General features: G+C 31.8%; 1 protein-coding gene and 1 long non-coding RNA gene across 2 annotated transcripts; one reads left to right on the top strand and one right to left on the bottom strand.

The window, feature by feature from the left end:
- On the top strand, window positions 1–22,092 carry LOC130902274 (juvenile hormone esterase-like). Its single transcript, XM_057814263.1, has 10 exons — window positions 1–106; window positions 6,164–6,304; window positions 7,280–7,420; window positions 8,846–9,179; window positions 10,694–10,896; window positions 13,237–13,381; window positions 15,441–15,616; window positions 17,337–17,469; window positions 20,726–20,879; window positions 21,836–22,092. Exons 1-10 carry the CDS (start codon window positions 65–67, stop codon window positions 22,017–22,019), a joined length of 1,653 nt encoding a protein of 550 aa, XP_057670246.1. The 5' UTR covers window positions 1–64; the 3' UTR covers window positions 22,020–22,092.
- On the bottom strand, window positions 10,168–22,444 carry LOC130902285 (uncharacterized). The gene is made up of 2 exons (XR_009060379.1): window positions 22,169–22,444; window positions 10,168–14,800 (listed from the first exon to the last, which is right to left on the bottom strand). It is a non-coding gene; the product is annotated as an uncharacterized LOC130902285 (long non-coding RNA).
- Between the last annotated feature and the right edge of the window lie 1,846 nt (window positions 22,445–24,290).

Here is a 24,290-nt window from a genome sequence, read left to right as displayed (position 1 = left end):
AATGACATGAATTTCTATATATAAGTAGTTATTATTAGGTAATTACTGTGCTGAAAGTATTAAAATGCTATACACGATTTTTCCTATAGTCTTCATAATTCCTGCGGTAAGATTGCATATATAATCATATATTTATTTATCAGTTACAGTAGTGCAATGAAGCTATAATTTGTGATTGTGATTTATTCAGTAATCACTATCAATTTATTTGACAAAGCTACAAATTGAATTGAATATTTGATATAAATTCGCAAACAGAAGTAGTTTCCTATGAAATGGTTAATGTCCGATTATTATAAAATTGATTTGTTTCCTACTAGGTATTTTCATTTTTTGAAAAATATATTAGAATCATATTACTGCTACAAACGCCATTAGAATATTCTGGAATTTCATGTTTCAAGACTAAATAATCTAAAAGGGGGGGATTTTTGTTAATATGAAATTGTCTGCTGTATGAATATGAATTTTTTTTTCGTCAACTGAATAGTTATGCATATTCCATACAAAGTTCTGTAATTGAGTACATTCGTTAGGATAAAACTCCAATGTCAGAGAATATATTTTTTGAGTTCTGGATTAGTGCAAAATGTGGTTACCATTTAGTTATCTCTCTACACAAGTTTAAAATCAATTTGTAAAAATCGATTTTAAATTTTTATTTTGAAAATTCTTCGTTATGTATCATTTTTAGTACGCTATCGACTTCCGACCCTAGCAGATGTTTTTCGAAAATATTTAAATCGATTGAAATTTTAATATATAAGAAACTAGTTTATATAAACTGTTGTTACTTTCATTGAATAAAATATTCCAATCAATGTGAAACAAAATAAAGATACAACAGTGAAGTGATAAAAAACTCCATATTATCAAAAAAATACTCAATTCTCACTTACGATACAACTTATTGTAACCATCACCCTGAAACATCCAGCGAAGACGAGATGATGTTGAACGAAAACAATGAAGAAGGCCCTCAGACTAATAATCACTCATGGCAAACAGTAGAAACAAGAAAAAAAGATTCAAACACCAGACGCCAAAATAAAAAGAACCCGAAATTACACTCACAAAACAGATTTCAGTCATTTCCAAAGGAAACTGTTACTTGAATAGAAACGTTTGTAAATGTTCTTGATTTTAGGTCTCTCCTGTTTCAAAATTGGTTTTTTTAATAATTTTTAAAAGATAGAAAGAAAGAATTTACAAAATATAGATATAAATTTCACTTAACTTATTTAGATATTTTTTATCGTTTATAGGTTTTTCGTTTTTATGAATGTGAACCATTTTTAAAAATTCTCTTTTTCGTGAATTAGATTCCGTTTCAAGAATTTTTGAATCTTTATAATTAAATTTATGTTTTTTTGATATTTCATGGTTCGTTTATGAAGTTTTATTTTATTTATCGTATCGATGACCTCTTAGTCTATTTTCTAAATACCGAGATGTCTGCCCTATGTGGATAGCGTTACAATTAGTACAAGGCACTTGATATATAATACTACTTCCTTTGTTTTTTAGAGTTTTAGATTTCAATTTAGTGAAATATTTGTCTAACGTACGTATTATCTCCTTTATGACTTATACTAATATCATATTTATTGGCATAATTTGATACCATATTCTCAACAATATGGTAAGGAAAAATATTTTAGGTTTATGTTTATGTCATAAAAGATATAATATATTAACCAAATATTTCACTAAATTGATGTCTAAAACACCAAAAAACAAAAGAAGTAATATTATATATCAAATGACTTGAGCTAATTGTGACGATGTCTACATAGGGCAGACATAGCAGTATTTAGAAAATAGACTGAGAGGTCATCAAAACGATAAATAAAATAAAACTTTTAAAATTTTCAAAAGAAATATGCAGTGACCTAAAATCAAGATCATTTAAAAGAATAAATTTATATATATAGCAAAATATTTGAAAACGTAGCACAATCAGTGGAAGAGGAGACATACTTCACCAAAGCCTCACCAAATAATACAATAAAAATTTTTCCAAAGACACCTGATTCCCACAGAAAACTCATACACCACGTAATGGACGAAAACAAGAGCAGTTTTCCAAGACCTACATCATTCAATACCAATCGATAAAATAAAAACCCAAATTGAGACAGGCCCCTTAACGGATGTACTACACATTTTCATACCATACATTTCGTTTGGTGTGGGGAGGTGAATAGAAAACTTTTATCTAGCATTTTCCCGATTTGTCTTTCTACTTCTTCCGTCTCTCAATTGCAAAGATCAAGCCTGGGGTTTTAAATTTTTTTAAGGTTATCTTGTTATGAAAAGTTGTTATCGAAGCAAATTCAGATTCAAGGAAATTTTTATGTAGAAACCTCATAATTCCAATTTATCAAGGTTTATTCGTGTATTATTCAATTGGTGAAACTCAATATGTTGCCAAACTACTTTCCAAACTCTAATTTGTCTGGATTAACTATGAAATACGAGGATGTATTGATATGCAGTTAACCTAGACCAGTTCCACGTATAAACAAAATATTTCGTTACCATAGCAACAAACAATAACTTATTAGAAGTGTCAGTATAAAGTTTGAAGGCAAAAAAGTAAAACAGAGTTGAGCAATACATTCAACAAAACAATCTGGTTCTCCAAGACCTTGTCTAAAAATCTGCTGGAAAAGTTCTTGCTTCAGTTTTTTGGAATTGCCATGGAGTAATCATGATTGATTTTTTAAAAAAGGGTAGAACAATAACTGGAGATTACTATTCGACATTACTGACCACTTTACGGGAAAAAATTGAAGAGAAAAGACGCGGAAAGCTATCCAAAGGTGTTTTGTTTTTGCAGCACAACGCCCCTGCACACAAATCTCCAATTTGGCTCCAATCGATTATTATCTCTTTCCTTAACTGAAAAAAAGTTTAAAAGGTCGTAAATTTTCATCCAACGAGGAGGTAATGAAAGCTGTGGAGGTCCGGTTTGCAGAGCAAGAGGAAACATTTTTTTTTTTTGAAAGCTCTAGAGACGTTGCAGATTCGCTGTAATAAATGTATCCAATTAAGAGGAGAATATGTTGAGTAATAAAATATTTTGACATTGAAATTTTATTTGGTTCTATAGTAGGCTAAGAATTTTTCAATATATCCTTGTAATTTATAATTATTCAAAAATCCCATAAGTTATTTGTGATGGACATTTATATTTACGTTAATTTGATTCCCAAATCCAAATCCAATGGAACCATCGAATTCATCACTGAATTTAAATAGATTATTTTACTTTGAAAGATTCGATCAACGGAATATGCACTTCTTATAATAATAGATTTTTCTATGAGTCTAGACAGCAAAGCTTCCTATTTTTCAAATTCTGTGAAGATTTAAGTGCAACAAATATTTCTGCTGTATTTGCAATAAAATTCTTGTTCAGAATCTACTCTTCTCCTAATCAGTAACAATTGTTGGATAGGCATTTCAAAAACATGATAGATTCGAGAAGCTGCAAATGAAGTTAGTAGTTTTAATTACCCAATTTTCTTCCATTTGAATAAGAAGTGATAATATCTTAGAAAATTGGAATCTTTCGCCCTAAAAACTATAACAATCAATTCACAACCTAATTCTGAATCAGATTCAATAGAAATATGAGTACAAATTAGTGATATTTCAAGCTTTGTTCCACAATACATAAATTTTCAAAACATGGACAAACTCTCGGCTTTTTTCATTCAAATACTAATTGTGAGTAATCAAAACATTAGTATATCTCGAGTGCTTATTATGAACGCAAATATTTTATCTCGATTTCATGTCGTATTAAAGGTGAAACTCGAGATTTTTTGATAATTTCAATAACAGATTGAACATTTTGAACAGCATGAACGATCTTACTAACTAAGTTGAATTTAGTCCAAGCCACATTCAGACATATTTTTGCATTGGAGCATCCAGTAAAATTTCAATGAAAATGGAAATGGGAAACGCTAATTTAAACTTGATAACATCTCCTTTCTCTATGGATATATCAGCAAGTTCATGAAGTTTACTGTTTATTACTTAATCACCATCGGCAATATAATGAGATACACTTGAAATTTTACAACTGTTTGGAAATTTTATGCAATTCCTCTTTTATCCAATTTATAAAATTCCTTACTCAATTCAGTCTTTTGACCTTTTAAACGAGCAATAAAATTTGTTTGATAGGTATCTGACTGCCATAGATATATTGGCGATGATTCAACTATATCCCTCTATGAATCATGGGTTTATTTGGAAAAGGAATGGCTACCAAATTTGTTGATAGGCATTGTTGTTTGATGGTCTCCAAATTACTGATATAAAATGGCAGTTGCCGTTTTATTTATTGAATTATTCCACCCTCACGCAACTAATAATAGATACAATTTCCTTTGCATGACTAGTATATCTGAGAACCTGAGTATTTTTAATCTTTCTACTATTTCATTGTAATCATCAAAGTATTTATATCCAATGAGATTGGTCGAATACTCCATTGATATGCCCTTTCCAGTTTTCTTCATATTTCGAGTTATTTTATTCTTTCAATAATGAAGATAAAATGGAACCAGCTCCATACAAGATCAGGGTTATTTACACGACGATTCGCACTTGACTGTTTGATAATATTCATGTAGTTTATATTATACTTTATCAATTAATATTATAAATACCCTTTTAGCACTTTGTTTGCGCAGCGGTGTCTAATAACGTCTGTCCATTTCCTGCTGTGTGTATAGGCATATATCATCTATTTTGCAACAATATCATCTAACTTCTAAAATGTCTTCACTTCCCTGTTCAATTGGGGCTACTTGGCCTCGTATAAATGTATAATCCCCGTTGATACCTTTCGACAATCGACAATTATTATTTGACATCGATTTTCCGCCATGTATAATATTCTGTATGTGAAGTAGAGACAATAATGCCTTTTTGACATCGATCTTTTGCCCCGACTTTTTAATTAATTACCCCTATTTGACATCATGATAAATCGACACACATTGTGATTCCCTTTTGACATCGATAGTATTTTCGGCCCTGTATAATATGTATGTTTGTAGTATATGCCCAAACCCCACGAGCAACCACAGAGATGGCCCTCGATAATCTTTTCGGCACCGTATTTGCCTTATTAATGCCCGTTTTACATCGTTAGTATCTTTCACTGTGTATATGTCTTTTCAATGCCTTTTTAACCTCGATAGTTTTTTTCGCCTATCCCTCACGAGCAACCCTGTATAATATAAACCAGAAGCCACGTATATTTTTGCAGCCATTTTATTCCTTTCAAATGCACCCAACAATAAATTATAACAATTGTTAGGTAATTCCAAGAATAAAATACCAGATTTGGAAGAGAGTTTTATTTATGAAATGAATTGTACTGACTATGGCAGCACTATGTTGGACAAGCTAAAAATTCTATTAATGTCCGGTTAAAAGAGCACCTAACCTATTTAAAATATAGATTGACCGACAAAACGAGTATTTCGAGCACGTTGTCAGGAATAATCATGGAATAAATATGAATCATGCAAAATAGTTGCAAACTGTATCCTATAATAAATTGTTGGATTTATTTGAAATCATTGAAAATGTTAAATGTGAGAATGGTTCAAATAGGCACAAAGTGCCTATTCCTTAAAGCCTCTACTGTACAGTTTATTAGTTGAGGAATGAAAACTAAAGTTTTCCGCTGAAATTGGTTTCCAAGGGAAGAAGAACATTAGTGTGAGAATTTAGTATAAATTTTTCAGTTTCAGTTTAACTTCAGATAGACGATTCACAGCGTAACTGTGAATGTTGTAGTAGTAGTAGTAGTAGTAGTAGTAGGTAAACAGTGTGTTGAGTATGCTTCAAACTCAAATACCTTAAAAGTATAATTATATAGTATAATGTAGCATCTATAGAGTTGATTTTGCAAGGGGTATGACCATTTGTTATATGTTCTGACTTCCAATAATATGTCCTCCTCACTTATTGGAAAGTACTAGAAAAGGCGTTTCAATTGATTAATATATATAATTCCACCTAATCCAATTCTTTTCTCTCTCAATACTCAATACATATATAACCTTCTAAGTATTTACTTCCATTTAGAATTGTGAAATGATTTTTTTTAATAATATGTCCTTTTTTATAGTTAGTAGCGGTGGATTTAGTGGTTGATATTGACAATGGTAAAATTGAAGGTCACTTACGAAACAGCCCGAATAAAGTAGCCTTTAGAGCGTTCCAAGGAATCCCATTTGCTAAACCACCATTAGGTGATTTAAGATTTCAGGTAAGTTAATAAGGAAGTTTAGGACTATCATTGAAAGTGACAATTGTGTTTGTGAGAAAAATAGAATCAAATTTCAATAAAAATAATCTATAAATGTGAAAAATAGTCTGATTTCTGTTATAGTACGCTTCGTGTATTGTACGGCATAGTAAAGAATATTTAAATTATTATTTGAGACGCAATATAAGACGTTAAGATCACGATTCATTTGCTTATAACAATGCAATTATAAGAATGCAACTTGCTGGTCACCTAATTTATCGTCAAATCATAAAAATTATCATATTTGTACTGTTGAAAATAAAAAGAACACAGAATACGACGTTGAAAGATACATTCGAGTATCCCAAGTATTGCAGGAAGCCAACCCTTCGCCGTGGAAGTATTTGGATTGCTATATTGTGCCTACCCGACCGGTATCTTGAGAATACCGTTAGCGACTCAATTATAACCGAGCAGCCAAAGCTCCGGAGTTATGACAGACTGCATACTTGATTGCAAATAATACCGATTGGTTAATTAAGGGCTGCGGCAAAAGTGATTTTCCTACAACTGCTAGAATATTGTATATTGCACGGTTAAGAACTAAGAAATCACGATCTTTACCTACCTACTCCACGTTCAGAATTAGTTGAGGGTTCAATATTTTACAATGCAAAAAATGCCCAATCATTTGCTAATTGAAATCAAATCGACATAATCTTAATTACTGGAAATTGCCTTGGAAACGACTTCTATTCTGATAATATTTAATTCCGGGCATGCTGCATACTTTTGTTATTCATTGTGGTTTTCTTAGGTTTGTTGAAATTTAATTTGATTTGTATCTTTATTCAGTTATTTTTGCTTTTCCCTACAAATTGGGAATATTTTTTGACATAAAGCATTTCTCTCTCACTCTCTCTCTTAATTAGGCAATACTGCATTGTATTGAATTGGAATTGATTGTATGTAGATGATACATTTTCATTTAAGGCTCCTGTTCCTGCAGAAAACTGGACTGGAATTTTAGAAACAAAAAAAGATGGCTATCGATGTTTTTCAGTTGCTAAAGATACTGATGATGAAAATGAAGACTGTCTTTATATCAATGTATATACGCCAATCTTAACTCAAGTAAGTTTGAAAACAATTTCAATTTATTTTAAAAGTATTTTAGGAACATAAGATAATTGATTGATGTTTTTCATATCATTTTATTTCTTGTGTCGAATGATTATCACATATATTTCTGGAATATTTTCTAATACAAATCCAGCAAGTAACGTTTAATGTTATAAATTCAATTAGAAAAATTCAGAAATCCTTGGAATGAACTATAATATAACAGAAAGTAAATTTTCAGGAATTGTTCACATACTTAGGAACATGGAAATTGTTTTAAAGAACATATTTTTCATTGATACACTGCACTTTTACAATGTACTTACTCTATAGAGTAATGAGTAAGTCATTAACGTGAATCAGGAATCATCCATTGACGGTATTTATGGTAGGATATGGTAGGATAGTCTTCTCAATTTTTCCTATGATGATGTTTGTTGAATAAATGATGTATTAACACATTACTATGGTCATTGTATAGATTTTTGTATTTTGTGGAAGGGTTCTTCATTATATCTTTGATCGATATGAATTGTTATCTTAGAAACGTATCACTTAACATACGGGTGGATTGAAAAGTTGAAACCTTTTGATTATTAACCAGTGCATATTTTTTAATTTCAGATCTAATTTTTTTCTGTTGTTGATATGTGTCTCAAGTTTTCCACCCAGATGCAACCCCCGACAACTGGTTCTATTGGGGTATTATTGATGAAAATTTGCGGACAAGCGTTTATTTTCAGTTAGTAGAGTTAACAAATTTGAATGATTTTGTACTTTCTTTGTAGCTACAGTTGGGTTGATGTATTTGACCATTACTGTTGTGCAGTCAGCAAATATCGCTGTAAGGATATCGTTTGTGGTTGGAAGTCTGCTTCAAGAATCAAATACATAAATGGAGCAGAAACGCTGCTCTGAAGTATTATAGATTATATGGTATTGTTATTTGAGTGAACTTCTTCATTAGTAATTTAAAGCAGTGGCAAGTAAGATAAGATTTTGAAGTTAAGTATAGTTGTGTTTCGTTAGGAGTAGTTTCAGTTTGTATAGGAGACCATTGCATCAAACTCTGTCGAACGCATGTTGTATGTCCAAACTACACCTTTTGTTACCTCGAGGATTCTTCCAGTTTTGTTCACTAGTCTCTGGCATTGCTGAATTGTGGCGTGCTCTGACTGAAACCTATTTGGTGTTGTGGTAGAGTTCGTTTATGGGACCAACTGTTTCGATTCTATGTCAAATCAGCCTCTTTCTAGCATGCATATTGATATTAGAACCATTAATTAATATATCAAAAAGTCTAAGAAATGAGAAATGAAATCAGTGTTAAAATATTTTCCAGTTCTTCCCACGTATCTTTTGGGAAGGATATGATTCAACCGTTAAATCTAGGTTATAATTGAGGAAGTTTTGTAGGAAAGCTATATTCTCTTTTAGGCCAACACTACCCTTCTTCCGGTAATGGCATATATATACGGAGGTGGTTTTACAACCGGTGCTTCAAATTACGACTTTTACGGTCCAGATTATTTGATAGAACAAGATGTTATTGTAGTCACTTCAAATTATCGAGTAGGTCCTTTTGGCTTTCTTTCTACCGCAGATGAAATAATTCCTGGAAACACTGGACTTAAAGATCAGTTGCTGGCATTAAAATGGGTACAACGAAATATTCGTATGTTTGGTGGAGATCCTAATAAAGTAATTATTTTTGGACAAAGTGCTGGCGCAGCATCAGTTGGACTCCATATTTTGAGTAAACAATCAGCAGGTAATAAAAAATTTTCGTATGCTATAGTAAAAGTATTTGGTTAGTTCTATTGAAACCATCAAAGCATACTAAAATCGCGGTGATGTGACTATAATTTTTGCATTTTTCAAATTGAGCTGGTATCAAATATATTGTGATATATAATAATATGTATATAGTAAATAGCCGCAAGCCATCTGAAAATGCTGACCATAACGTTATATAATATGTATAAAGTATAGTGTGACCAACTGTACGCCGTCTGACGGCGTCAGTCATAACTTGATGTATTGGAAACTGTAAAAGATTTAAACTGGCTTCATTTATTATTGGGTTGAGCTATTATACCAGATATTTTAGAATCGAGCAATAAAAGAAATGGGATCTGAAATGAGATTATTGTTATTAAATTGTAAGTCGTTTATTAACTCGTGTAATAATTGTAGTGTAGTGAAATATCAAGTGTTGAATCAATTTCTACAACTCTATCATCAAACTTCACCAGAAGAAATGTTAAAATTTGGTGTCATAACTGAGATAAAACTGTCAAAGTGGAGCCTAGCCTCCCTATTTAAAAAAACTTCTCGTCAGCTTTCTAATGAGTTCTCGAAAACTCTATATGGACTTCACAAGGGGAATATTCTTTTTGAAACCTAGCAGAGATAAAAAATTTCGATTTCACCGATGGATTTTACAATGAAGAAGGTAAATAACGGATTTTCGTGGAAATTCTGAAATATTTTATTTGGAAAGTGGATAGACCGATAGATTAAGTAAGTAAATAACGAGTTTTCGAGAAAATCGACATCGGCTTTTTTCATTTGCAAGCAATGATGGCGAATTTTCAAATTCGCCGACGAATTAAGTTTTAAAAAAAAAACCGAACAGTTGCTTTTGGATAAGGTTCGAGATATTCGATTGAGATCTTGGTATTTTTTTTTTTTTTTTCAAATTTATGCATACAAAAAGTATTCGAGCGATAATGAGGAACTTAATAAAGATAATATAAGAAGTCATGACGAAAGTCTGAAAGAAGACGTGAAATGAATACCCAAGAAGAAATAATAAAAGGACAAAGAGCTAGACGGGAGTCAAAAATAACAGGAAGAAGGGATAAAATGGCCATCGAAAGGAGCCTAAAGAAGGGTACGATGATTCTAGCGAAGAAAACCAGCTAAAACTTCAATTAATCAGCTCTAGGAACCCACATGCTTCAGCAATCGAATTAAGAATATCTTATTCTCATTTCCTTGAGAAGAAACTAGTCATCCACGATAAAATCACAAGAAAATTTCATTTCCATGGCCTCAAAATCATTAACTTGACGGTAGTTCAATGAATGATTGAATTCTCAAAACTAACATATTATCAACGATTGAGCTTTTGTGATCAAATTTCGTTGATATTAAATATATTAAATAAATATTCTCAACTCTCTAGTCTCTAAATCTATGAGATTTATTTGATACGATATTCAGTTCCTCTCACATTTTTTCTTTCAATTAGTCCGATCATACTCAGTTTGGTTATTTCAGGTCTATTTAGAGGAGGAATTTCTGAAAGCGGTTCAGGTATCAGTAATTGGGCGTATTTGCCAGATCCAACACCATACGGTTATGAACTGGCTTCTCTCATAGACAAAAATATTAACATTACAACAAGTTCAGAACTTCTCAAATATCTGCAAAGTGTCCCTGCCAAAGCAATAGATATTGCTTCGACAAAAACTACGATAATAGTAAGTATCAACTACAACAAAATTATTTTGACTAAAAACGCAGACATATATTGAGAATTAATATGTTTTGGCTACTCGTTTTCCTTTGAACTAGATATTGACATTAAGTTGCCCTTAGTATTTTGTATTCACATTCTGATTACTACTTTATATTCCTTTCTGTAGAAAATGACTACATCATCTTTCAATTAAGAACTAGATAGCTCTGAAGTCAAGCAAAAAAAGAAAGAGATAATGGATAGCAAGTAAAAATCGGATTAAAGAAAAATATAAGATAAAATGATTGGAAATAAAATATAAATAAAAAAAAAATTAGTTGAGGAGTCAAATGACTTCAGAAACTAATAACGGCAGGAAAAATATTGTTGACGGATCAGGCTATGGATAAGGATAAAGACGCGAGAAGAAAGAAAAACAAAATGGATGAACAGGATGAACTACTGAGAGAATAAAAACAAGAAATTTCACAGAAGGCATTGAAGAGACACCAAGGAATAAATCAGAAGAAAAAATATGATGAAAATATGAGGTATATAAAGAACGGAGATTTCATAAACGAAAGAATTCTCACAGTGGACATAAAATAAGAAAGAGAAACTGAAGAACTATCAATGGTTGCACCATACCAACCAACTAAAGATGAGAAAACAGACCACAGTAACTGTGACATAATAAAAGGCGATCTGAATTATAGAGCATGAAAAGAGAATAAAGGTAACAAATAATGAATGGGAAAACAAGGATAAAAAGGAGCAAAAAATAATAACCATGCAAAAATAATGAACTTGTAACCTCAAAAAAAAACTTCCAATACAAGATTCATGAAATGACAAGAGAAGTCAGAAGTAGACAAGAAAACCCATTTATTTTCTAGTGAGTAAAAGGGTTCATAAATTAGAGTGTCCAGCTACTGGTAATGAAATACAGAAGGAATGAAAATAACAAACAGAAGAACACAAAAAAGCAATTATTAGAGAATTAGATGTTGTAAACTCATAGAGATATAAAAAATAAAACAAAATATCAAGTATGGTCCGCACGCAACTCAAGAGAACAAATTGGTGATTGAAAACTATAAAAGATGCAATAAGATGAAAATAAGAAACAAAAATGGATATACTTAACAACTAAAACACAATCAGACTATGAAAGATACAATGAGGAACAGTCATAAGTTGAAAGATTAGTTAAGGAACAAAAACAGAAGAAGGAAAGGATATTCACTAGATAGAAAACAGAGACAGAGACAAGTAGCAGTAGCAGGAACATAAACAAAAAAAAAAAAGCAGAAATGAGTTCGAAATTAAAAGGAATACAATGAGTGATACAAAAACTGAAACTGGGAGCACCAGGAATAGATAAAATAACGACAGAAATGGAAATAGCAGATATTACTAAAAATCATTCTGTATAAAATATGATACAGAAAAAACGCAATACGATTGGTATGTGGCTATATTTACACCAATACATAAGTAAGGAGAAGAATAAATTGTAACGATTATAGGGGAATCCCATAACTAAGAATCCATCAGCAAAATAAAGACGAGTGTAATAGAAAACAGATCAGACTCACATCAAAGAATTAAAACCAATAGAGGAACAACAAATGCATAATTATACAAATAAATGAAAAAGCAATGAGAAAATAGATGATAAATCAAAATAAAATAAAATATTATGAGAGAAAATTTGGACGTAAAATCAATTCGAAACAAAATCGAAGAAGGACAAGGAAGGACAAGAAGACAGACAATACAAGATAGGAAAGGATAGAGACACCTGTGGAAGAAGTAATAACATAATATCTTAACCCCAACAACCCTTACACTTGAAAAGTGGTGATTAAGTAAGTGACTACCAAAAAAAAAAAGATAATCTTGAACATTCGAAATCTTTCTATAATTTCGAGTTAGAAGCTGATTCCCATAGTTCTACTCCATACGTTCAAACGGGTTTGAAAGCATTTTATAATACCAACTAGTTTCCATTGAAATTTATCATTGAGTTGACAGTGAGTTAGACCGTTTCAATTGATGTAATACCAATCACAATTAGACGTTTAGGTTTCATTTTATTTTTCTTTTATTTATCATAACTTTTTTGGGATAATCTTTTCGGTATAGTTTCCACTCTTTCATTAGCTGTCTGTTTAAATACAAAAATCTTAAATTTTCCTTATCTATTTTATGCTTAGGTCCTTGAAGTCATTAAATGATAAATTTTAGTTTCCACCAACTGCTTCTGTTTTAGTTATTTATGATGTTATGTTATCGAAATTATCTAGAGTGAAATTAAGTGATCAAACAAATTAAAAAATCAGTTTTTTATTCATTTCAGACAAAACCACGTCCAGTCATTGAAGTTGAACATGATGGTGCCTTTTTGACTAAAAACTTATACGAAAGTCTAAAAAACGGAGAAATCAATAGGGTTCCTCTATTAATTGGTGCAAACTCAGAAGAGGATATTTCTCTTGCCTTAGGTATGCGGCTTACAGAGGAGTATTGTGAAAATTTTGAACTAATACATTGCAAAAACACTCAAACTCAACTTCGCGTAAGTGAGCCAGAACGATTTTACGAAATTTCAGTTTGAAAACTGTGAAGACCTTTATTCTATAAAATTAAAAACAAAAATACAATCCTTCTTTCCATTGTTGCAAGACATATAACAAATACAAATTTTATAAATAATTTAATGAATAGTAGATTGGTAAGAAGCTTTTTTGCTTTGCTTTTAATTTTAGTATGTTGATCCTTTGATTCTCATGACATCTGAAAAGACGATTTTGCTGAAAGATATCTGGAAGTACATACTACTAAATAAAAAATTTTTGCTCGTACCTTAAATATTTCAAACTAATGCCCTAATAACTCATTTCATCTATATATCAATTGCAATTATTTTCATCAATAAATACATATGTATCTGAATTAATATTGGTTTTTTGAAATGTATTTGTTAATATTATAATAGATTAATTCTGGATGTGATAGCCAATCTCTCTGATTGGTATCCATTTATTATTTTCAATGGCTATGGAAAGCTTTGTTACTTTCTGCACATATCTTCTAGGTATAATATACAGAATGTTTCGAAATTCATGCGACAAACTTCAAGTGATTGTTCTTAAAAGGTGATAACGACTTGAGTTTTTTTTCCTGAAATTTCAGTAATGCTAGAAACGTGCACTTGCAAGAGACTAACCACGGATATTTTTTCAATAATCCTGTTCCATTATATGGAGGAGGAATTATCGGCTCTTACTTTATTAAACATGAAAACTTTTTTTCAAAATGAATTTTCATTAAATGAAATTATGACTTCCTTGTTTTATTTGAAAATATTTTGCATTCTTAAATTTTTTTCCAGACCCAAAAGTTGTAGAGAAAAAAATAAGCACCATAAATTATAATTTTTTAATAATTCGAGTGGAAAACAGTGAAGATGAAACATTTAATACGAGTTATGATAAATGCTGAAAATAATCAACTTAGTTCTTTGCGAGTGCATGAAAATTACATAATTTCAAGTTTCTGGCTTTACTGAAATTTTAGAAAATGAATAAAAACTCAAAAACTGATATCACGGAAAGTAGTGGACTGAGAAAAGTTTGTTGTTTGTAATTTGATACGATCAATCACTTCTTGAATTTTATCGCATGAAATTAGAAGCACCCAGTATTTCTAGGGTCCAGTCAATTGATTTTTTCTAGTCAAAAATATACTGATGTTCAACTCAACTTGAATAGAATGAAAATACCTACAGTGTTTTATGTATGGAACGCCTCAATTATCTCGGAAACGGCTTGTATGATTTTTATAAATTTTTGTGCGCAAGGGTCTTGCGATACGCCCGGTATTATGGTGGTATTTACGTTGTTGCCAGATCTGTCCGTTTTCTGGAAAAATGATTAACTTTGTTCATTCAAATCACCCTATATATTTTGTGTTTTTAGAAATTCTGATTATTTTTAATAGAATTTCTCTATACCTAATTTCGGAGTTATATCTACATTTACAGTATCTCCACTAAATTTACAATAAACATTGTACATTTAGATTTTCTCCTATAATTTACATTCTAATTAAAATCTCGTAACAACATGCGATATCAAAAAGATATAGATTCAATTATAAAAATTCTTAAAAAGGAATCGAATAGGTTTCTCGGAAAAATTAGTGTATTAGTATGAAACTAATTTCTTTATCTCAATAACCTCCAACTAGATGGAACAAAATATCAATAAAATTTAAAGAACTCATTTTTCAAGTTTATTGACATTATGAAGATTTATATTTTCACATTAGAGTAAGACCATAATGTCATTCCTTTACGATGAAAAAGCCTGCAATACATTTTAAAAAAGTACACTCGGTGTTTCATTGCCACAACAATCACATTTATGGCAAGGTCGCAAGAATTTCCTCTGAATATTTCATTTAATTCCATTTCAAACCATATTTCAAGTATTTTCTAGAAAATAAGGTAGGAATATTAACAACAATAAAATTATAAAGTTACATCCATATATTTTATAGATATGGAATCATTGAAATCAAGGGCAGCTGCATATGACCAAAATTTGAAAAAATTGGTACTTCAAAATATGAATATAGTGAATGATTCAAAACTACAGGAGCTCGGACAAATCATCAAAGGATTTTACCTCAATTCTAATGAAAGTTTTCAAGATAATTTGGGCCTGGCTGTAGCGGTGAGTATTTTGAAAATATTCTGTTCATTTAGAGACGATACCCAATTAAAAACTGTTTAGAGTTTCGAAGAATGATATTATTTATTCTATTAGCATATTACAGTAAATTATATCACAATATCGTACTATTGGCTAGATAAATAGATTGTGTATTATCAGTTCCCATTGGAGTTCTGATTCCACCCTTTAAAATTTCAGATTTTTCTGACGGGTAAATTAGTTATCATACTCATATGAAGGTAAATGTATTCGTTGCTTGAGAAATGAAGAGGGAAAGAATTTCAAGTAAAAACTAAACATTATTTTGTACCTGGTAAAGCAATTGAAACAACGGAGGAAAACTTCGTGAATATTATCCCGTTTGTATGTGGTTCCCGGCATGATGAAGTGATCATATAAACAATGATGCTGAATGTCATCGAACATCATTTACTGCACCTACTCCGAAAATGGTGTCCATGTACGCAATTGATTAATACTGAACAAAAGCTCGCTCCCATCAACATTTCAAACGAATGTTTGGATACCTCCAAACGTAATCTAAGTTAGTTTGACACTTGAGTACACCATTATACAACAAAAGTTGTTGTTGAAGTTCCAAAGATGTAATACGATTATTTAGAGTGAAAGGAAACAGTAACTGGTCAACTTTTTCCTACATCATGCTCAAGTAGAAATAATTTCTCAGGAAGTGGTAATCAACATCAGTTAAAGGAAATAAATAACTGGTACTCAGATGGGGTGTTAAAAATAAACTATCCCCGGACACGATTATCCACAGAAATATTTATTGCTAAAAACAATAAAAAAAGTTTCAGCAATAAATAAATTTATAGAAAAAAAGTATTAACTGCACAACGAACAAAAGCGGGAGTAAATTAAATTTGTAGTCTTGTGGTCGGATCCTTGAAGATTGAAACTCGCAACCTGGCAACTGTAGCACTGCGAGAAAAAAAATGAAATGAGGGAGGAAACGGGATTATAGATGGAAATTACGGAAGAAGGAACGAGTAGAAAGAACAGAATTGAACGAAAGGAGCTTATGCTTTAACATATAAAAAAAAACGAATTCATATTTTTAAAATATAACCAAACAGGAATTCGTTCTTTTCACCAAATAAATAGAATATAAAATTCGCTTAAAATAAAAGGAAATCCATAATGATAACTAAAATTTTATGAGCTCGGTAAAAAAGGCAAAGAAACATTTAACCGAATATAGGGAATAAAATCACCACAAATTTACTAAAATTCATTTTTTATAGATAGGTAGAGGAAGAATTCGAAGTTCTATTCAATTTATATAATGGAGTGAGAGGTCGATAACAAATTAATTTCCTCAAAAAGTCGAATGTTAGAATAAATAAATTCAAAGTTACTTCTGTGCCACAATATGTGAACAAAGGAATATTCAAAATGTTTGAAGAAAAACGTAACAAGCCGAATGGCATGTTACACTTGTTCAGCAAGGTGTATGCTAAATTATCTAATTATAATAGTTCGGTTACATGTTATTTTCTGGAGAACTATGTTTCAATTGTAAATTGCTCTTTCGTAATATTGGGAATACAATTATGAAACAACAGAAAATTGTTTTAAGTTTAAACAAAAGTTTCTCGCCAATACTTGATTATTTCAAGTCTCAATTGATTCAAACTAATTTTCACATTAACAAAATTTAATTTGGTATCAAAGTACAGTATTTTCTTTCTCATTTCAGTATAATTCTGAGACTCAATTCTTCAATCCTTGTGTCAGACATGCAGATTTACAATCACAATACACAGACGTTTATCTTTATAAATTTTCTTATGCGGGAGTAATGGGAAAAAATAATAACATAACTTTACCAGGTAAATTTATAAGATTGAATAACTTAGTTCATTATTTCTATTTAAAATACAGCAATAAGTATAATTATAGCAGGCAGATACAACATACATTATTAACCAATGCCTAAATGATACAAATGAATAAATAATATTGTGTGCAATCTTCCTCCAATGACATGAAACAATCAAAGGCTGGAGTCAATTTGTTTGATGACATTTTTGTATGTCATTTAATTCATAATATTTAGTAGTGATTAGTGTGGTCTCTATTTACAAGGGCGTCTCCAATGGGGGCAGTTGCCCCCCTAGAAAGAGCAGTCCTAAGGTCGTGCGAACAATTGACTTCATTACCTATTAATAAATTCTGCATCACATGAAAAATTGAAGTTTAATGTATATTGTACAAAGTATTGAAATATTCAGCGTAACATTAAGATTTTGACATCTGTTTTTAAAATCGCCGTTCACCAGCATTCCAGGACAAAATAACGACAATATCGCATGTGTCTTCATCGGTCACCACAACCACAACAGGTTATATTCAGCCGCAGGAGCTACCCAGACCAAGTTCCTCTAAATATCTGGCGCTGAATCCTGATTCATTGATGGATGACTCCGATGACTGCAATGAAAATTATATCGGGCGATATGTTGGACGGGTACACAGGTTATCAACCGAAAAGAAGAAGGAAGTGATTGAAAACTATTGGTCTTCTTCCGCGACCTATAACTTTGCGGAAGATGCGAAACAAAAACAGATGAGAAAATTTAATTATTCTTGGTTGGAAACATATTCTCCTCCATGGTTGGTATATTCCAGGCGCCACAAAGAAGCATTTTGTAATTAATATTGTACGTTGCTCCCACCAAATCCAAATTCATCTAGAGGCATATCGGTATCATTTACTATAAGGCTCTTTTGTAAGTTCAAAGATATTCACGAGCAGTGCAAATAGCATATTGAAACCCACTTCCATAAGAAGACATTGAAAGCTGCTAAATCTTTTCTCGAAAGTGTACCTGTCGATTTGCAATTTCCCAGGGTATTATCGAAGAAAATCGCAAAATTATAAAATCTATTATTCCCTGCGGATCACACGACTTAGCACTGAGAAGTGAACATGGTATTCTCGAGGACTTATACAGGCTGCAAATTGACGCGGGAGATTTGATTTTAAATAAACACATTGAACAAGGGAAAAAGAATGCAAACTACCGTTCAGTGAATATTCAAAATGAAATTATTGGTATTTGTGGATGCGTTATTAAGGCTGACAATAAGAAAAAAGTGAAAGAAGCAGCAGCATAAAGTGTACGAGCAGACGAAATAGCTGATATTTCTGACACTAAATAACTATCGATTGGGATGCGATATTTTGATGAAGAAATGATTGTCGGATTCATTGAGCTAAAAGATTGGGATGCGAAATCGATTGCATCTGAATATAAATAAATGCTTTGATGATTGTTCAACGATGTCAGGAAAAGATGGAGGGGTACAAGCGATCATACGCAAAAAGTACACCAAAACCCTCTACTTTTATTGCTCGTCTCACAAACTGAATCTGAATTTAGAAATCTTCCAGTAATTCTGGAAGCCTTCTCTCAGGAAGGAAATAGAGCAGCTCCCAGAATTTCTGTCATTCTCGGGATTATGTTGGTAGCCAAATACTCGGCTTTGATGGAACCCTTGTCAACGTACTACGGGGAAAACAACGTCGTAGAAGCAATCATCCAGCAGAAAGCCCTTCTGCTGGAATACTGGAAGAGGTCTTTAGTAATACCATACTTGGATTCAATTATCACCTTCCTTGGAGTACATTTTGCTGAAGAAATCACGCCATCATTCGCATATTAAGTTACACCCGGCGCAGATATAAATCATGACAACTGAAATTCTGAAACAAACTTGTGAATCTATTGCCCAGTTTTAAGATTTATCGAACATGAAGAATGAAATCGAACTTTGGCAGCAATTAAAAAGTAAATAAAAACCTAAATGATTTTATAAATGAAGTTTTGCAGAAAATCCCCACAGGTTACATTTTAATTGAATATTTATATGTTAAAATAAATAAATATTATTGTGTTTGAAAGTTTGATTTAGTTATTGTGCTGTCGAAGCTTGTCAAGATTTATACATTGATATTTAGATATTAGAACCGTTCTTATTACAATCGTCATCGAGGTAAAGACTTCCAAAATGTAACGCTTCATGCTCTCGACTGTACCAGGCCTTCATATTTTTTATCCTCCATAATATTGCCCCATTGCCCTCTCTTAATCATAAGATGGCGACGCCCTTGTCTATGCATTGATCAAGATAGATCCGTTTAACAGATTCAGCTAATTCTGCAATCAACCTACGCAGACATCAATTATTAAAATTAATCATTAGACCAAAAAATGGAGGACGTTTAAACGAGACTTGTAAATTACACAAATAAAAAGAAGCAATATGTACCAGCACGACTAGATGATGAACAGGTACCATATGCCTAATACAACAAAATATCTGGTGCTAACACTAGATGTGAAGTTACGCTGGAAACCTCACATAAAAAAAGCGACAAGAACTAAAATACAAGATAATGTATTAGTTGCTGAAAAGACAATCCACTTTATAATAAACTACTTGTGTATGAACAAATCCCCTTAACTATGGGAATGTGCCAAATAAGCCAAACATTCTAAAATAAAGGACTAAGGAGCATCGTTGACGCACCCTGGTACTTTTGAAATAGCGATCTTCATCGGGACCTGGAGATAGACACAGTATGGTAGGTATCCACTGAATTCGTAAATAATTATTAACAACGTCTCTTGAAACATGTGAACTTCGAGGCAATCCTGCTCTTCGACAACACAAACCTAGAAAGAAGACTGAAAAGGACAAAGCCTTTTGAGTTAGTTATCTAAGTGCTTAGTGTACAAGCAGAGCAAAGTGGCGATTTTTACGTATTAGAGTTTGTGTAGACAATTATAACTGAATTATAACTGAAGGAGCTTTTACTGGGTAAGACCCTTAGTTTACAGAAACTTTTTTTAGTAATTTAAAATTTATACATTGATCGTGGTAATGATCAGATCACAATTATAGAAAGATCTCTAGAAAGAAACATAAGAAATTGATAGAAATCATTCATAAGTTATATGCGATGCCCCTAATTGTATCTTGGTAGAGACAAGCTAAGAGATAGGAGCAATGTTAGTCCTGAAAACATATAAATTACTTCTTCTTTCCATAATTTCATTGTTCAATACAAAATTTTTGTAGGTGCTGAAAAAGTCGCACATGTAGAAGAAATGAACTATATATTCAAAATAAATGCAGATGGTTACGATAATTCCGATTTAACTCAATTTCCTGAAAACGATGTGACTACTCATAACCGAATGATAAAACTTTGGACCAACTTCGCAAAATATTTGTAAATATTTTTTTAGTATACTTAACATATAGTGATTATGTTTTGATCTACACTAAAGTAAAATGTATTGCATTTTGCATTCGAGTATTTTCCCGAGCGATTGAACTATATGACAAGAATGTTTTGAATTCGAGTATTTAAGAGTTAGTATTTTTGGAACCGTTGGTGATATTCGTAAAGTACCCACTGTTCACCACTACACCAACACTCAATTACACTGTTTGTTATCGTCTTCAGAGACTCATTGATTTCAATCTTCTCCCGCGAAAATTAATCCCACCGAGAAAACCTATTCGACGCGGATCTTCACTTTTATTCCCTAGCTACTAAACTAAAGAGTGGGCTGCAAGGAATAGACCCTTTATCCCTATTTAATAGTAATTTAATAGTATAGAAATGCATCTAACAATTTGTTGTTGTATACATTTTTTAACAATTTCACATCATTTATTTCCTGATCATGATTGACAGCGAGATCAGCAATACTCGATTTATTCCAAATTTGGTTTTTCATCTTTAGCAAGAAGGTTCATTGGTGGGAAAATTGGTGGTCGGTCAACGTAATTGTGAGTGATGGTGTAGTGATAGTTTAAGCAGAGTATATGCTACGCTCAATGACCGCAAACGGCCAGTGACCGTTCAAAATAGCCACAACGCGTTCTGTGTGCCTTGCGTTTCTCAGAACGCGTTGTAACTGTTCTGATATAGCCAGAACCCGAATGAAATTACTTCAGATTTAGAAGATATCATTATTTGAATAAATGTTTAATGACAACGTTTTTATATATGTAGTATGTACAGAACGCGTTGGCCGTTTTCGGTCTTTGAACGTAATATGTATTGCATTTTCACACCCTGCTAAATATTCAGTGATCTCTACCGCAAAGATCTTTTTCATGCGAACTGTAGAATAATATTAATTACTGAAATCAATTGATAATAGAATGTTTTTATAGAAATCCAACACCTGAAGCGGATAGTCTCTTAGAAAATATAGTTTGGCCTAAAGTAGATCCGTCGAACATACACTATATGAATATAGATACTCACCTCACAGTTGAGAGCAATATAAAACACGGAAGATATATATTGTGGAGAGATTTGTTCGAAAAAGAAGCCATATCGCCTGTGGTATTCTAAATATGTTCCAATTATATCTCAACAAATTATAAATACCGGTAGTAAATTTGAAATCAATATATATTTTAAAATATGTTAGTTGTTCTTTATTCAACAATCTCACACAGTATTATGGATTACAACATCAGAGATTAGAAGTTGGAACTCACCTATAATAACAAGAGTTACGGTACAAAATGCTCAAAGGAGTAGATGGATCTTGTTTTTGTTCACATACTGATCAACATTGTCCTTATCTTCCTAGTGTTAAAAAAATTATCATGAATTTAGCAATTTAAACTATTATTTTAAGTAACAGAAAGTGTCTCAAATACCAAAAACATTTATATTCGTTAATGTTCCGTTGTTTTTTCTACTTTATAAATTCAAATGAAAAAGTTGTCTGAAATAGTTTTTGTATTATACCATGATCGGAGCTAGTTTATTAAAATAAAACGAAACTGTAAATGTAACACCATGTGTCTTTATTGAAATGTCTCGACGAAAAGCCGCGTATTAGAGTCGTCTTTTCTCGAGTCCAAAACACTGGCCTCAACCCCCCATGCCTGTTGAGCCAATTAATTGACTCGTACAAAGGTGGCGGGATAGCTATTAAACAAATATCTAATCTATAACCTATATAATACAGTTTTTTAGTGGTTTTTTTCTAAATATATAGTATCAAATCCATAGTCTGGAGAAGTTTTTGATATAATTTTGGCTATATGGGTCAATAAGACAAAAATATAGGGTCTTGAGGATGAACGCCGACTTAATCGATTCATTGCTTCCACATATTTTGAATACTAATTCATGATAATCGTTAAGTCTAATCAAGTACCATGTTTAAGAAAATCCAAATGAGTTTGTAATAAGGATATTATGATATTTGAAAGTTTGAAAACTTATAATTCTAGAACTGCTTTACCAGCTTTTATGCTTTTTGATACGTCGTATCAAACATTTCTCTCTACAAAATGTTCGTGGGTTTTATTACTGTCAAACATTTATTATTCATTCTATCGATATAATCTAAACCACATATAGACAATGTCTGGCCTTGTGTCTCTTTGATCGACATAGTGAATGCCAATCTAATTGGGAATTGAGTGCTTTTGGCACATCTGTAGGAATCATAGGGATTCGTGGCAGCAACACAATTTCACCTGGAAGCTTTCCATTCAAAATGGTGGCTTCAATAATTCTTCAATGACTAATCGTGTGCCATCACATAGCCGTGGTGAGTTCAAGTTACGAAGCAGATTGATCGGAGATCCAGCCTTCAATTGTAAATGGTGTGGTGGCATTCCTCATACCTGGTAAATCCAATTAATTTAAAAACTCAATTGGATAATTCACATTTTCGTTGGTATCGCAAACTGCATCGATAGATTTGTATGACACCAAGTCCCCAAGCAACAACTGTTGATATCTTTGAATTCAACCCATCGATGTCCACATTTTTTGCTGCCAAAATCGCTCTTTCTGCCAGCCACTTATGGTTTTTATATTGTGTGTGTACATCGGGAATTATGTTATCGATGAAAATATTTTGCTAGTCGATGATTGTGCAGAAGTCCGTCTGTAATTTTATGTATCTAGTATTTTCATGAACAGCAACTTTCCCATCCCCAATATCTAACAGTTGTTTAGAGAAAGCTTCGGCGGATAGATGCGGGAGCTCACAACACGTGTTTATTTACATGAGATCACTTATTTAACTGACAGTTAGAATTGTCTTTATCAGTTATTGATGAATTGTGAATAAATAATTGCACTGAAAAATTCGTTCATTAGCGATTCATGTCTATCATGAAGGACAAAATATGAATTACGAGTATGAATCTGCCAAAGTTTTGACAATTGAAAAAAACTACATTGTTAGAAACAACATATATTACCCAAAACCGATTTAAATAACCTAACCTCATTTATATTCGAACCAATAAATATCAGAGAAATTAACATGAGAGTTGTCATCGATTCACAAATAAAACAAAAAAAAATGGCTGAAAACTATATAGTGGGTAAGACAGGAGACCGGATTCTTTCTCTTCCCTACTCCGTGAAGTTTTCTCGATGAGAAGTGAAAACGGTAGACATCTGGAAAGGAAAACCCTTGGACTACCCTAAACATTTAAGGGGATGAAAAATAGATGTTAGATTCTCAGACCTACTCAATATACACACAAAATTTCATGAGAATTTAATTAGTTTAATTACAAACACAGAGACACGAAATTTTTATATATTAGATAAATATTAAAACACTAATAAAAAATTAGTATATTT

Source organism: Diorhabda carinulata, chromosome X (assembly GCF_026250575.1).
Source record: "Diorhabda carinulata isolate Delta chromosome X, icDioCari1.1, whole genome shotgun sequence".
Taxonomy (NCBI): Eukaryota; Metazoa; Arthropoda; class Insecta; order Coleoptera; family Chrysomelidae; genus Diorhabda; species Diorhabda carinulata.
Note: the sequence above shows the minus strand (reverse complement) of the source record. Positions and strands in the feature narration are given on the sequence as shown.

What these genes read in the sequence shown, in the direction of transcription:
- LOC130902274 (XM_057814263.1), top strand. Translation starts at nt 65, where the DNA reads ATGCTATACACGATTTTTCCTATAGTCTTCATAATTCCTGCG. An exon ending in TAGGTGATTTAAGATTTCAG is followed by an intron (nt 6,305 to 7,279) that starts GTAAGTTAATAA and finishes TTTTCATTTAAG; the next exon opens with GCTCCTGTTCCTGCAGAAAA. An exon ending in TAATAACATAACTTTACCAG is followed by an intron (nt 17,470 to 20,725) that starts GTAAATTTATAA and finishes AAATTTTTGTAG; the next exon opens with GTGCTGAAAAAGTCGCACAT.